This window comes from Sciurus vulgaris, assembly GCF_902686455.1.
Source record: "Sciurus vulgaris genome assembly, chromosome: 9".
Classification (NCBI taxonomy): domain Eukaryota; kingdom Metazoa; phylum Chordata; class Mammalia; order Rodentia; family Sciuridae; genus Sciurus; species Sciurus vulgaris.
In genome coordinates this window covers 53,639,947-53,656,594 of record NC_136469.1, presented here as the reverse complement: position 1 = coordinate 53,656,594, position 16,648 = coordinate 53,639,947, and the positions used below count along the sequence as shown (strand labels likewise).

The window sequence follows — 16,648 nt, the reverse complement described above, 5'->3', positions numbered from 1 at the left end:
TTTTCTATATTATGTGCTACTAATGAATCCCATTTTAGTCCTTGTGGTACACTAAACCACACACACACACACACACACACACACAGAAAAGTGTGCATGCAAAGCATTTATTTTTGGCAAATATACAAAAATTGTGATGATAGTTGCCTATGAAAATTTCCTTACCCACCAATAGAGACTAGACCCCAGAAACTTTGTGGAAGCAATCTATTCCAGGTTTAACATTTCTTTAATTTTAAATATAGTTTTGTATAGTTTTGAAATGTACATTTTAAAATACGATATTCTGGCTAAAATTTTATGCTGAGGTTTTAATAGGTATACATATTTATATCATAATATTTACTAAATTTGTGTATGTCCAGGCTAATTTATGTTAAGTAGGAAAAAACATGAGCCAACTTTAAGATGTTGTAAGGAAATAAACTATACAGAACTGTTTGGCTACCTGGTACTAATATAGCTAGTTAGAAAATAACTATGTTTGCTATTCTTTATTGGCTTGTTTTGCCATTGTTTAAAATAATTTAAAATATTTTCCTGATAAATTAGGTTACTCAAAATTGGTAGTTTAAATGTACTAAAGAAACAGTATCCTTTTATATTTTTTGTCTTATTCCTAACAAGAGTCACAAACAGTTTTTCCTAAGATGTGATCCAGAATGTATTTATGCTTTGATTTATTTTTAGATGTTTGCTTAAATTAGACCTGATCTGTTTCATTATTCAATTTTAAGAACATGTCAACATCCAGATATAGTGAGTTCTTTTTAAGTTAAAAATAACAATAAAAACAGAATACTAATTTGTTAAAACTTAACCAATATGAAGAAAATGTCTAGCGAGCAAATGTAATGTGTGTCTTTTAAAATACAGAGCAATCATTCTGGATCAATAGCTAAATTGCCTCAATTGAATCAAATTTGACTTAGAATTTTTTCTTCTATTAAAAGAAGGCTCCACTCACCTAATTTTAGATAGACAAGTAAATATACATTATAATCATATGTTAAAGCGGATGTTTTATGCTTTCAAAAGAGAAGGCATTAATTCAAAAGAGAAATAATAAAATCCACTCTTCCCTTACCTCTAGGATTCTAGGCTGGTAAAACCTGACCATATAAGTAATGTTATAAGTTTCTCCCCTTTTCTTTCATCTAACTGGCTTATTTATGCATCTTCAAGTGAAATAGTGGAGCTTTCACAGTTAATTCTTGTTGCTATTGACAACCAAAGCAGCCAGGCAAGAAGAGAATGCTTCGAAAGGGAATAAAAAAAATAAAAAAACTTAATATTTCCTTCCCAAAGTTGAAGAAAAAAGGGAGCATAACATATAATGTATAAGAAACAGGTAAGTAAAGATGTATCAATTTAAACTTTACCAAACTTGGTTACTAATTGATCAAAAGTTTTAATTTTTTTTCATATGTTTTGTTCAACATTCATTTAAATAAAAGGATACTGTCTCTAGAAACCAAAAATTAACTTTCTGAAAATAAAAATTGGATTGGAAGATACAGTGTCACGAAAGGTCTGAAATATTTTCATTAGAATTTGGACTATAAAAGAATAGCATAACTTCAATTATTGGTTAATATTTTTATTACAAAATGTTTTTTAATAACAAAATGGTGACTAAAATATTACTATTTTAAACATGTCCTAGATTTTTTTTTTTGTTTCAGAAAAGCACTGAGAGTTGAATATGTGTAAGTCTCCGGGAATGTAACAAGTTGATAAATACCCAAGTCCAGCCTCCTTACAGAGAAAAGATCTGGAATTTCTTTTTTTGGACATTTGTTTTGCAGCTTTCTACGTCTTAAGGCAGAGAATAGCCAGGATAAGGTGCCAGCTCAAAGGTTAGATGATCATATTTCTTGAAATAATTTTGGCTAATCTATGTCTTGAAAGGCATAACTTTTTACTCTATAAAGCTATAAAGAATTTAATATTAGTTGTGTTTTTGAGTTGCTTTTTTGGGAAGATGATATTCCTTAGAGATGTGCTTAATCTGTTTATAATGATACTAAATTAATTTTAATTCAGTTATTAAGCTTTTCCCTTTCAGTTTATAATTCATTTCTCTTATTTTATGAATCTAATAAATTGACCTCCTTTCTAACCTAAAGGGCAGTTTCTATTTTTAATACTTAAAGAAGCAAATGTAAAATAAAACAAAGTGTACCAAATGAAATTACTAACACCAGCCTATTGTTAACCTGAGGGAATGTGTGTTTCATATTCATTAATTCTCCATGGAACAATTCAGGTAAGAAATATTTTTATTGTATAAAATATTCAAGCTATTTAATAGCACTAATGGATCTTCATGCTATTGCATTGGTATGTAGAACGTTCCTTGTTTAAATTATTTTGGGCCGTGAATAATGTTACTTAATTAATCACTGTATGACATTTTAGTGGAAAATTTTGGTGAAATATGTGAAATTCTAATGTTCAGTGGAATTGGTTCCAAGAAGACAATGTACTTTAAACTCATTGATTAAAGATTCTATCACGTCATAGAAAATGAGTAAGATTTTAATTTTAAAAACATTTGGGAACAAAATTGATAGTACTAGACTTTTTTTTTAAAGAATTTCTTTTTTCAGGTTGACTAAAAAATCAAAACACATGTATTTTACAGTTAGTAACAGTTACAGGATTGACTGATAGCTGTTCCTGAGGCCAAGGAGGCAATGGCAAAGAAAGAGTAGAATGTGTGCTTTGTCATCCACAGATTCATGTTGAGGACCTGTTTCTATAACTTACCAGCAATGAGAAACTAGACATTTTATTTTACTTTTCAAGACACAATTTGTAATCTTTAAACCTACTTTTTAATATTGTTGCTAGTCATATGGAATAATTCTTGGTAAATGTTTGCTGTTGTTAATGTATGGTTAATATGGAGAATACAAATGAAGAACTGTGAGCTGTGTTTTACTAGGGTTAGATGAAGGATACATCGTACATGTTTTTAAATATATTTTATTCACCATGCCCATCTTTTGGAACTAAATAATCAATTGGAAGCAGAAAATTTATCTAGTCATTCATTTCTAAAATAAAACCTCTAATCAGATAGCCGTCTGTGTTTTTGCACCATTTCTTTCCCATTTCTCTTATAATATTTATCTGCAGACCTCAGAGTGGAACAGTTTTGGTTATCTAATAGTGTTTGCACTTGGATAAGGAACCAGAAGGAAATAGAATTGAATCGTGGAAGCTTAACATTTAGAGTCATGGTGATTTATCTGACCAGCATCTGAAAGCTCACTAGAGGCTGGGAGCTGAGTTAGATGCTGGGAAGATATAAAGATTGATAAAACATGGACCCTTGCTTTCAAGGAATTCAATTTGGTATGATGATTGACTCTTATTCCTACTATGATTCTAAAATAGAAAAGATGGATGTAATGTTGAGGGAGTTCAGGGGAAGAATCACTTCCTGCTGGGCAGGATCAAGGGGAGAAGAATTCATGGGCTCAGAGGTGTTCAGTTGATTCATTTGTCCAACTCACATGTATTAAGTACTGTTACTGGTCTGATGCTGCACCCACCTCTGCAGACATCACCCCAATAACATGGTGGTCAAGGAATGTTGTTCACTATCAATGTTTAAGGCCCCCAGGTGTGTTTTAGTATAGGATACTACGTGAGCACATCTCGGGGGACATCCCAGACTGAGTGATGAGTTGTCATGGCCCAGCTAAATCCTGAGGGACAAGTAAGTCAAAGGAAGGACACTCTGAGAAGACAGAAAAATGTATTAAAATCTCAGAAGCCAGACTGAGGGGCACATTCCAGGAAATGTAAGAACTTCAGTCCAGCAGTGGGTAAATGTTTGAAGGGTGCCTGATGAGATATGCAGAGGGAGAATAGGAATAGACTGACTAGTGAAGGTTTCTCATGCCAAACAGCTCAGGTTTTACCCCAAAGTTGTGGAGAACACTAAAGACCTTAAGCAGGGAAATTACTAATATTTCAAAGGATATAAGCTGGTACTTATGGGTCACATCTAGCATGCAAGTGAATTTTGTTTTGCTTAGAGTTTTCACATTTTTTTAAATACTTGCCAGTGATTCACAGGAAACATTGTCAGGCTATATTGAAAAATCGCTGGTTCTGCATTGCTGCATGGAATCTGTGGGTTAGAGCTTCTCAAGCAGTTGTCCCATTTGGAAAAAGCATGTGCTCTATTGTACCATGGGATTGACTTCCTCCAGGATAAATGTCTCAGACTGCAAGCATTTGATGTTTGGGGCCAGTTTCTGAACTTCCTCTTTGGCAATTTAGAGAATAACTATAATTACTTGAGGCTCAGGACTAGAGGCTATTACTGCCAACCTGATGAGAAATAGGGCTTGATTTTAAGTACTAGGGTTGGGATAAAAAAAAAGGATAGGTATTAAAAGATAAGTTGGGGGCGGGGAAGGGTGGAAAGTCACATGGCATTAGAGCAGTGGTGGGACAAGATTGACTGCCACTAAAAATTGCATTTTTAAGAAACTTAAACTTTCTGAGCTAAAGCTCCTTTTTGGTAAGATGGAGAGAAGGGTATCACCTCATAAGATTTTTAATGAGGATCAAATGAGAAAATACCTACAGAGAACTGAACTCAGGAACTGGCTCACATTTACTAAAATATGGCTGTGATGCTTGAGAGTGCAGAAGATGGAATCAAGGAAGTCTCCTAAGTTTCTAACTTGTTATTTGGTGAGGTAGAAACACAGGAGAAGGTGCAGATGATGACACCAATTTTGGATATGTCAAGTTTGAAGTGCCTATGAGACTGGAGTGGAAAAGTTTGTATGTGAAAATTGGATTTTAGAGTGATATTTAAAGAACAGGAGAGGATTCAGTTTCTTTCCACCACCATCCTACCCAGACCTTCCTTCTTTTTCTTGTCATAACTTCAGTCAGTGTTGTCATAGCTACCTTCATAGAGGATTGACCTATCAGTAGAAGAATGTGGGGTTGGTAAAATACTATGTTCCACGTCTGCAGAATTGTGATCTAATAGTTTTTAAGTTCTTGAAAATTTCTTTTTGGTTTATCATTTTGGACTACAGTTGAAAGAAACTAGTAATTCAACATTTGTTTATATCAGGACTTAAAACAAAAAATACCCTCTATAGACCATATATCTTCTTCCCCTTTTGGTTGGCTTTATCTATTTTATTTTGCCGTCACTCCCATTTCTAGACAAATATTTGCCCGAAAGTGAATCATTGTTAGAAATGGATAATCACACTTAGTTTTTCAGTTTGTATTCTCTCCTAACTCAATCAAGATGAAGCACAAATGTCCTCTTCTCTTATGCCTTCCCAACTCTCAGTGGGAAATCTGTCCCTTCTCTACATGTTGTTGTAACACTTGCAGAAAGCCTATAATTTCAGTTGTTGTGAACCTGTATCAATTACTTTGCTGAAGTTTCATTCCTTGAAGGTGAGGACTGTGCCTCACACATTTTTATACCCAGTGTAATAGCTCCTGAAATGCCTCGTCCACTTGGGTTAGTGCACTTTTAAAGGTAAAAGGGCTAGGCATTTCTATATAAAAGAAATTTAAAAATGATGAATAAGATGCAATTTTAATAAATGGATTATATTATTTAGGAAATACAGTTTACTGGGATAATGAATATATTTTTTCTGCCTATCTAGTGACCTTATTACATATCATAGATCTTAACTCTTAAGATTCTAAAAAGCACCTCGTTTATGTTTTTGAAAATACATAAGTGTAATCTGATTGTGTTGTCTACTGCTTACAGTCCACTGATTGTTCACAATTATGGATAGAATCCTGACTTTGAGTATAGGCTTTTCAGCGTGACAGCTGCCTTAGGTTTGAAGGGTTATCTTTCACTGTCCAGCCCCAGTCACAGTGGGCTGCCCTTGCATTTCAGAACCTCTGCTATTTCATGCCTCTCTGACTTTTCTTATGCTGCTCATTCTGAGGGAAAAGTCCCTTCACCTATTACATAGTGAATTCCTGCTCATCCTTTTAAGATTCAGCTCACATTTCCTCTTGAAAGCCTTTCCTGGCATCTTTCCTGCTCCTGCCTCCCTGCAGAGAATTTCTTTCTTCTCTATTCTTTTAACACCTTGTACACCTGTCATGACTGTCGTTGTCAGGAGACTGTAGTGTTTCAGAGAAGGTACTGTGTTTTTAAAGAACTCAAAGTCTAGTGAAGGAACTAGATTTAAAAACTACAAAAATATAGTGTGAGTGAGATACATATTATAAATTTCTACCTGTATGTAATGTATGACAGAAGTATGCATAGAGGCTTATAGAAGCCCTGAAGAGACTATACACTCAACTAAGGCTAAGCAAATCTCAGAGATGGTAATGGTTAAACTGAGTGTTGAAGCCTGTCTGGACATGAATTCAGCAGACAATGGGAAGGATGGCCTTCTATGATGTGACTGTGTACTGGTATTAATGTAACTTTCTGGGAACTGCAATTAGTTGGTGTATTTGTGTATATGTTGGAGATGTGTGGACTAGGCAGAAGTCAGTTCATGAAATACAGTACTGAATGCCATGCTTAGTTTTTGATCTCATATTATGAGCTAAGTAAACATGGTGGGGAGCTGGTGAATGGCTGTAGGAAGGGCAATACCATGCCAAGATTCTGGGTCAGTGAGGCCCCTCTAACAGCAGCGTAGAACTGGATTGAAGTCCACAATGCTGGAGGGACAAAGACCAGTATGTCCTCACTTATTTCACCATTCTCTTCTTGATGGACATTTAGGACAGTTAGGTTTCCAAACTTCTGGTTAAGATTCTTCATCAGATAAGTTTGGAACAATTAATGTTTTCCTTCTAAAAAAGACCTAAAATTCACATTGACAGATATATCATTGTCTATACATAGTCTATACATAGTCATAAAGTTAAATTTGTTTTTAAATTATTAATATATAGCTTAACTAATTATATATCAGTGAGCCTTTTAGGGATTTTGGTTCTGAAACAGGTCATGATGGTCACATTAAAATTTTCTGGCCCTTTGTGGTGATTTCTCAGTAAACCTGCTCAATATTAGAATAGCTCTTTAACTAAAAAGACATGATAATTTGAAATTAAGAGAAATACCATAATGTAGTTCATTTTAACCTCATGAAATCAGACATTGTGACATCAGATAGCTTGTTAGTGCCCTCTTTCAAAGAATTATTTAGCTCTTCTTCTTTTCCAAAACCTCTGACTTCCCTAAACCTAACCAATGCCTCTTCCACGCCCTTCCTGTTCATCTGTTATATAAAGGTGTCTTTGCTTGCTTTTGTCTCTCTTTCCTGGTCCTACCTACTTAAGGATGGTCACTTATTCACTTTGTATCCCCAGCTCGTACTATGGTATCTTACACAGTTTCCTTCTTACTTAGAACCCTTATCATAACTTGCATTTTATTGAGCTTTTACTTGGAGATGGGTATTGTTTTTAGTACTTTGTTTCTTGTTCAGTCCTCTCAAACTTATGGAATAAATTCTATATGAATTGCATGGATTTACGATTTTTTAAGTTAGAAAAATGGCGGTGATGACAAGTTTCCACAGCTTACCCTCTGATCTCCATTTGAAAGCAGGGCAAAGCTAAGTAATTTGCATAGTTCATGCATTTCCTAAGTGAAATTCTGGAACCCCAGTATTCTAACTCAAGCATCTTTATTCTTTACTTCTATTCTAAAGTTCACTGAAAAATGAATGACAGTTCTCAAATAACATCCATAGAGAATCCATATTATACTTGCTGGTTTTGTATTTGAACAATTTAAACTTTACAAAAGAGTTGAAAGAATAGGAATAGTAAATACCCATATACTCTTCACTTGTAATTGTTAACATTTTACATCTCTCTCTCTCTTTCCCCCCTCTCTGCCATTTGAAATTAACCTACTCTTATAATAGCACTTTTTGCCTAAATATTTCAGAATTCATGCATTCATCACTGAAGAAGAAGGATATTTATCTAGAAACCCACAATATTATTATCACACTTAAGAAATTTGACATAGATACAATAATACTGTATAACAAATAGTTCATAGTCCCAATAATGGTTTATGTGGATTTTATCCTCTTTTTGATCCAGATCCAATCAGGTATCAAATTGTACATTTAAGCTGATATTTCTTTTTGGTATCCTTTAATCTAGAACATTTCTGTCACATTTTTTCTTTTCTTCTCGACATGTCGTTTTTGAAGAGGTCACTTCAGTTGCTTGGTAGAATGCTCCACAATCTAAATTTGTCTGTGGTTCATGTCAGCTTAGGTTAATTTTTTGGGGGGGAGGGGTGAAGAATATCCTGTAGATGATAATATGTTAGGATCTTGCCATTGTATATAATATCAGCATGTTTTATTATTGGTGAAGCTTAGTTCGATTGTGTGATTAAGGTGGTATCTACCAGATTTCTATACTGAAAGTTTTCTTTTTTTCCCTTAGTACGTAGCAGATACTCTGAGGGTAGTACATTGAAACTGAATATCCTGTTTGCCAGCAAACATTCAACTGTGTGAGTTTTAGCATCTCTGGGTCATCTTTTCTCAAATCAGTTATGTCAATAATGGTTTTAAAATAAAGTTTTTCAAATTTTATCAAGCCCCCTACACATATTGGCTGGTATCCCTCTATAAAAAAGAGTTTAGTTCCTCTATTTTTTAGATTCACTTTGAAACCATGTGTCCTTTTGTTATTCAATTATTATCATTACTATCATTTGGTGCTCAAATTATCACACATTTGGCTGGTTGAAACTCTTCCAAGCCAGCTTCTCTACCATTTTCACATATATTCACCAGTTTTTGAATATTTCCTTGATTTTTTTCCATAGAAGAATATTCTAGCCTCCTCACCCCAGGCCTCCTTCCTCTTATTGAGGAATGATATAGAGAACAAAAATTTCGATGCTAGGTTTGCTCATTACTGCTGGTATCCTACTTACAAAAAAACAAAAACAAAAAAAGCCTTACTTACTTTTCAAATAAATAGTAACACTTATGTGTTCCTAAAGTCTAATTTGGGCATTTATGCTAATTTCCATGTAGAAAAAAAAGTTAAAATTCCAAGTAAACTGAAAGTGACAACAGTGCTCAGAGGAAGATTTTTGAAGTAGAAAGGGATAGTGCCTTAATTATGATAAACAGAAGTTCACTTGAGATGCAAGATGTAGATGCAGCCACTTATCTTCCTTTGGGCTACTTGAGGAATTAAAAGTTAATTAGTAACAAATGAAATAGATACTTGAGAAATTTGTCTAAATTGGATGTTTCCAAAGACAAAAATAAATAATTACCTGGCAGCTCTAGAGAAACAACATTATATGGACCAGAAACTCTTATTTATTTTAACTTTATGCTCTATTTATTGACCTTGGCTACCACCATCTATTTATTGACCTTGGCTATTTGACTGTAATTCATGATTACTTAGTTCTTAATTCCATAATATTAAATTTAGCCCAAAGGGAGGGAAAAATCCCTAGAGATAGTAATACTTCAAAAGAGATAATAATTCTATAACCTATTGTTTAGAATCCAGCCAGCAGTTATACACCATAAGCAATAAAGAGATTATTTTATTTTAAAATATTCTGGCTGGTTACCTTAGTTTTTTTTTTTTTTTTTTTTTTTTTTTTTTAATGATAGATTTTGTTCTTAACTGCACCTTTTTCTTCCTAGAAATGTAACCTAAATACCTTCATCTTTTAATTACCATCCTCCACCCCTCCTCTCATTCTTTTCTGCTTAGCATTTTGCTATAATCTGTTTCTCTTCCCCTCCAAAACCACTCGCCAGCTGGTTTTTCTGCTCTTTTTCTGACACCAGAGGAACCAGTGGACTGAGCATGACCTGGAATTGGTCACCGCACTTAACCTTCTGTATTTTCACATGTTTGCTGGTGAAACGAAGAGAACATGTGCCTCCCTCCTGCCTTCTGTGGATACTGTAAGGATAAGTTCAGTCAGTCACATAAAATGGTGTTGAGTTCCATTTGCATGGGAACATTTAACAGTTTTTTTTTTTTTTTTTTTTTTAATGATAACAGGGCATTTTTACTGAGTTTTTACTGCAGCAGGAACTTAGATTGAACTTAATAATTGACAATACAATATAGAGTATTGGGGAAACTGAGAGTTGTTTTCCTCTGGAGATTTGGATGCTCAGATTATTTCCTCTGGGTTTTGTTCTATGTGCATTATGTGATGGCTCAAGCCCCTTCCACTGGATCCTATAAAATTCTGCCTTCAGTCTTTCCAGGTTCTGTTAATATAGCAGCAAGTTATTTCATGCTTCTTTAAGCAATTTTTCCTCCTCCAAGACCAGTGCTCTTTGAAAAGATATTCCTCATCACATTTTCTTTTCCTTTCAAATGAGTTTATGCATATCTGAATTCTTTGGAGCTTGCTGGATGTAATGTGAGCTCTCTGAAATCTCTCCATTTGGTATCTATTCATTCTTCTGCCCTACACTTGTGTGCTAGTCACCTTTGCTTCTAAGTAAGATAACCTGGCAGACAAGGTTCTTTGTTCTGCCTTTGGTAGTGCCATGTCTGAATGACAACATGACATAGATTGCAAAAATTACAAATGACACTTAGGACTCAGGGGAAGTCCTTCTCAAGTTACCAACAACACCTGAGGTTGTGTTGGCTTTTCCCTTGTCAGTTTTCAGAGTTGCTATCTCCTTGGGCATCTCAACATGTCCTTATTTTTGAAACATGGGCACTTGATTCCCACTGTGATTAGCTTACATGTGAAGCATTGTAGAATTGAGGTGGAAGTTTCATTTTTCCTAACTTATTTGGTAACTCACTACTTACTTCAGAATTAAAAAACATTGTCCAGCCCTCAGAACTACAGTGACATCAGTGAGAATGGATTTTTAAGAGGAAAATTTTAGAATGCAGTAAATAGTAGAAGCTTGGATATATGACATTAAAGAGCTACGTTGCTTTGCTGTTGAGGCGTGGTTCCTTTTTAGTAATAACAATAATTTAGAGGTTATTTTAAGGTCATTGTGGATATTATGCTACAAGAATGAGGGAGAGTAAATTTTGAGTGTGATTTGCCTTGTTGGGCTTAATTCTGGTAACTGATTTTAGGGAATGGGGAGAAATCTGTCACAACTGTTGTTTTAGTCAGCTTTTTCACTGCTGTGACTAAAGGACCCAACCAGAACAACAGTAAAGGAGGAAAGGTTTTTTAGAAGGCTCACATTTTCAGAGGTCTTAGTCCATAGATAGCAGGCTCCATTCCTCAGGGCTCAAGGTGAGGCAGGACATCATGGTGGAAGGGTGTGGCAGAAGGAACCAGCTCACATGGTGATCAGGAAGCAGATAGCGAGAGAGAGAGACAGAGAGACTCCACTCTCCAGATACAAAATGTATACTCCATAGCCATGCACCCAATGAACCACTTCCTCCAGCCACATCCCACCCACTTCCAGGTTCCACTCAATTAATCCCCTGAGGGATTAATTCACTGATTAGGTTAAGGCTGTAACCCAATCATTTCTTCTCCAAACCTTCCTGCGTTGTCTCACACATGAACTTTTAGGGATACCTCACATCCAAACCATAATATCTGTTACCTTTCCCTGCCTTTATTTACTGCTGCTAAACTGTATATGGATGCCAGACTCAGTGAACAATCAAATGTGACCCAAACTTTCTGTCCTTGACCCATATGAAGGTCAGAGGAGCAATGCTGACTTTTCTGATTAATCTGTAGCACTAATAGGGACATTATTTCTTCTAAGTCAAGTGTATCATCTATTTTTGATGTTTTAGAAGATTACTATTAAGTGCAAATAGATGATTTATCCTCCTTTTTGGAGGAGATAGATGACCTGCTATTCACAGAACAATGCAATTTACAAAAGCTGGTTTTTACTGGCTTCTGATTGTCCCATTATAATTAAGCCAGTTATTAGAAAGCAGAGAGTTTACATGAAAGTTGGGAGTCATTTTTTTCCAGTTTTAAAACAGGTATGTAAATTCTAATCTAGTTACTTATATGTGGAAAATAAAGTTATTTTATACTCTTGTATTTGGAATTGTATTTATAAAATAAATTTGATTAGTTTTATTCCACTACTAGGATCTACTTATAACATTTCTATTCAAAGTATATATCTGAAGAAAACTTTTGCTGGCTTGATAATAAACAGATGAAGTTCAGATTCCCCAGCCTACGGCTGAAGTCCAGTCAGTTAGGAATTGTATTTGGCTGGAAGTAGCAGTAGACAGAAAGAATTTAGAGTTAATAGTATGACTTTTTACTCTCTCTATTTTTTCATTCTTGAGATCATTTCATGGTCATAAAAGGCCTGTGTAGGTCAGCCATGACTTCCACAATCCAGGCAAAAAGGCAGAGGGGGGCATAATCATCAGCCCCCTTGTTTAAGTAGCATCCAGTAACTTCTGTTTATATTCCAGTTCACCAGAATTTAGTCATTTGGTTACCCATGTCTGCCAAGAAGGAAGGGAAATGTAGTTTTCCATTGCTAACTCATCTTCTGCTCCAAATAATAACAATAACACAAAACAACACATCAAAACTAAACCAACAAAAGCAAATACCATCCTATATTGAGGCAGAGGAGAAATGAAAGATAGATGTTGGTGAGAATCCAAAGAATCCAGCTGGCCTTTTATGATCTATTTTAGCCTTTCCTTTGATCTCTTCGGCTGTTTTAAGCACTTTACACCATAGTCCCATGAGAACACTTTGCACTCACAGAGTATCCCCTCGACTATCCCCCACACTTTGTTCATATTTTGAAAACCTTTTGTTTCCTGTCCCAAAAGCCTCTTACCTCTAACACATTGAGCAGATTACAGCATACATCTGAGGCCTCTCCAGGATCTCTCTGTAGTAGACCTTGTCATAGCTTCAACAATGTTACACAGTTAATTTTTCATATCCTGTGATTCTCTCATCTCTCCACTGTTTGTCCAGTATCATACATTGTATGTAACAAATGTTCAATATGCATTTATTGAATCCTATTCCAAACCTAAAGCCAACAAGATAATAGAAAATACTTTTGTGCAAAAAATTTCAAAGGATTTTCTTTTTCTAGAAAGAAAATAATGGATTATATATGCTTTATGAGTATACTGTTACTTTTAATAGTTGTTGGCTAACTTAATAGTCATTTTTTGAATAGCCTGTCAGATCAGCAGTTTGCTTTAAGATACAAACTCCCTAAACATGGAAGAAACATTAACAGCCTTGACCTCGGATAATGTGTGCATTTGATGTGCCTAAGACTAGGGCATTCTGCTTAGAAAAAGGGAGAAGGAACAATAAGATCTTTTGTTCTTATAGAGCACCTGGAAACACTATAAATAGAAGATCATCAAGCTAGGCAGGGGTCAAAACCAGTACACCCTGGGGCCTCAGGTTCAGTTGTTTCATAACATGCCTCTTCTACATAAACGTCTTCCTATTTTTAAGTGACATTTTCTATACTTTTTTCATGTTCTTAGAAATATTTTCAAATTTCAATTATTCTAGGGGATTATTACTTTGATTTACATCTAGTGATTTGAAGTGTTTCTTTTATTTAAAAAACATGTGGTTGCCCTCAGTGATACTTGATTATTGGATTGTATTCATATACAAGCATTAAAATATATGGAATATCCTTTTCTTTAAATATTAATTTTTTTCCAACCTTGCATTTACATCCAGATTGGGACTTGTTTTAAAAGCTGTGTACAGTATAAACCGTCTATCATGTGTATAATTCACTGAGAGTAACATCAGAAGTTTCTCTCAGACAGTTCATTTCTTTTCACAGATCTGAACAAAATTGTCTCCATTTGAATTTAATGCAGTGTCTAAAATCAGATTTAAAGAATTTTCTCAGTGTATTTCTCTACCACTTGAACTCAGCTCACCCTCTCTCTGCAGGGCTTTTAAATTAAATACCTCCTGAGCAGCACTGTCTAAGGATCATTAATGGTAGAGGGTCCAGTAGAAGTAACAAATAGTAGGAAAGACCTGAGAATAAGATTAGTAGATGCGCATGTGGGAGGGCAAGTGAGGGAAGGTTGAGTGAAAGGTGAGTGAGGAGATGTAGAAAACAACAAAAAGCATTCACATCAGTTTTGCAGGAGTTTTAAAGGAAATGGTGTTTGGGAATTGTCAGAAAGGAAACTGGGAGCCCATCCCAGAATACAGAGTGGCAGGAGCTGATGTGGGAAGGAAAAGGTGTCAAGGGGCTTAAAATCTCAGGGCCCTTGTTGACACCATTTCCCCAGGTCTTCAAGGTTCATCTGCTCCTCACGCAATGGTGGCTGAAGCTGAGTCTTTTCCTGTCATTGACACAACCTGCGCCTTCCTTGCCTCAGACCTGAGTGATTGCTCGTGTGCTTTCTCTGCCACCACACCTTTCCAGTCTGTTCTATACATACTCATCATGCTAATATCCAGGAGCTTTCATTTTTACCCACTAATTGTCCCAATGATAACAGATGTTCAGAAAGTTTTCATGTCCTACAAATAGTGTATATTCCTCAGTATGAAATTTAAGGAAAACCATCATCTGACACCATTCGTGTATGATTGCTTCTTATGCTTCCTCCAGCATTTACCCATCTTGCTACCTACACAAGTCCCCTAAGTGACCTCTAACTAACCTGTGGTCTACATTGCTGTGTAATTCTCTTCTCCCTTTTATTTCTCTATGCCGTAAGAACCAATGCAAGTCTTTTCTATGAGGTTTTCTGTATAAATCTGTATGGATTTGCCTGTGTGATTATTTCTTTATACAATTTATATACGCTATCTATTTGGTTCAAAACTAATATCTTGAATTAAAAACATGTAATTGTTTTGCCCCTTCATCTAGATTGTAGGTTCCTTGGAACCAGTAACCATGCCATACAATTATTCTTTCTCTATTGTAGTAGCTGGCATAACATCATGGGTACATTGTAGAGAAAAGTTTCTCAGTATTGGCACATTTTGGGTTGGAAATTTTTTTGGGGGGGGGGGCGGGGTGCTGTCTCCGTTGTATGATATTTAGCAGTATCCCTGTTCCCTACCTACTGGATGACAATAGCATCCCCTCCCCATTGTGATTGCCAAAAATGTCTCCAGACATTGCCAAAAGTTCCCAAGGGGCAAAAGTATCCCTAGTTGAGAATTGCTGGCATACAGTGAATTCCCATGAGACTGTGAGACTTCGGTGATGATTTATAGCATTTTGAGGTGTTGAGGGAAGCAGGGCATTGTAGATAGAAGAGAGCGAAGGTTAAACTAAGAACTTTCTATTTCCTATGGTTGCCATAGAAAGGCCATTATGGGTGGAAGAGGAATTGTAATGAACCTAAGGGTTAAGAAGATTAAGATAATAGAAATACCTTTAAATCAAAGTACTAAAATATGTTGTTTTAATTTATGTTTCATCTTGAATCATTTCATACTTAGAATATCATTTCTAATAAAATAAGCATTTTATTATTTAATTAGAAATTTATCTGGATCTCATGTAGTCGGTATTTTCAGACTAAGCTACTGTTTTTAAGTATTTTGAGAGAATGAGTTTGCAATTGTTGGTGCAAGTTATTTTAAAGTTAGAGCTGTTGACAGACATCAGTATGATTATACATAATTTTACATTTTTAAAATTGAGTTTTGTCCTAAAGTTTAGAAAAATTCCCAGCTTCAAATGATAGACACACACGTACACACATGATGTGTGAGTGTGTATGTATGTGTGACGTGTGGACAGGGTCTATGGTAAACAATGATTTTGTATCTTTCTGCCACTTTGTTGTAAGTTCTTAGTATTTGTTTTATTATCAAACTAGTCCATGACATTGATGCTGTATAGTTGGTGTTTTGCTGAACTAGCAATAATGCATGACCTCTTTTTACAGCTGTGTGCCAGCCACAGTGCAAACATGGTGAGTGTATTGGGCCTAACAAGTGCAAGTGTCACCCTGGATATGCCGGAAAAACCTGCAACCAAGGTAGGAAAACAGACTAAAGTCATATATCACCTCTATTCCTGACAAATTAAAAAATTTAAATTCCCCATTTTTAGTGGGGATGGGGAGGTACTAGGGATTGAACTCAGGGGCACTTGAACACTGAGCCACTATTGTGTATTTTATTTAAAGACAGCATCTCACTGAGTTGCTTAGCACCTTGCTTTTGCTGAGGCTGGCTTTGAATTCACCATCCTCCTGCCTCAGCCTCCTGAGTTGCTGGGATTATAGGTGTGCACCACCTCACCTGGTATAAGCTGCCATTTTGCTGATAGATTTCTTTAAAAAGTAAGAAAAGGTAAATATAATAAACTCGATTTTATCAAAAGACAAATAAACTATATTTTCTTATTTTCATTCCCTCATGTTTATTAAAATGTTTTTTTGATGAGCACAACTGCATCACTAGTGTGGTAGTGTAGAAGCCTCCCATTGTGGTACTCTTGTTCTTCCACTAACTAGTTGGGAAGTCTTGGGGAGATCATTAACCTCCTCCAACCCCAATTACTGCTCCTCTTTAATACCAGAAGTCAGGTAAGGCATTGGACTTGAAATTTGGAAGTTTCTTCCAAATATGAACCCTCTGATTGTGTGTTTAAAATCTCTCTTCAATAGTTGACTCATTTGA

At 35.4% G+C, this 16,648-nt stretch overlaps 1 protein-coding gene across 6 annotated transcripts in view; it reads left to right on the top strand.

Annotated features, from left to right (window-relative positions):
• Nucleotides 1-16,648, top strand: part of NPNT (nephronectin) — a 70,568-nt gene that overhangs the window by 14,107 nt on the left and 39,813 nt on the right. For 4 of the 6 annotated variants that reach the window (XM_079154695.1, XM_079154697.1, XM_079154692.1 and 1 more), the window contains exons 3-4: nucleotides 1,809-1,859; nucleotides 15,910-16,002. In XM_079154695.1, coding sequence (XP_079010821.1) covers nucleotides 1,809-1,859; nucleotides 15,910-16,002 — 144 coding nt within the window. The remainder of the gene's footprint in view (nucleotides 1-1,808; nucleotides 1,860-15,909; nucleotides 16,003-16,648) is intronic. The other 2 variants (XM_079154693.1, XM_079154696.1) reach the window with 1 other exon arrangement.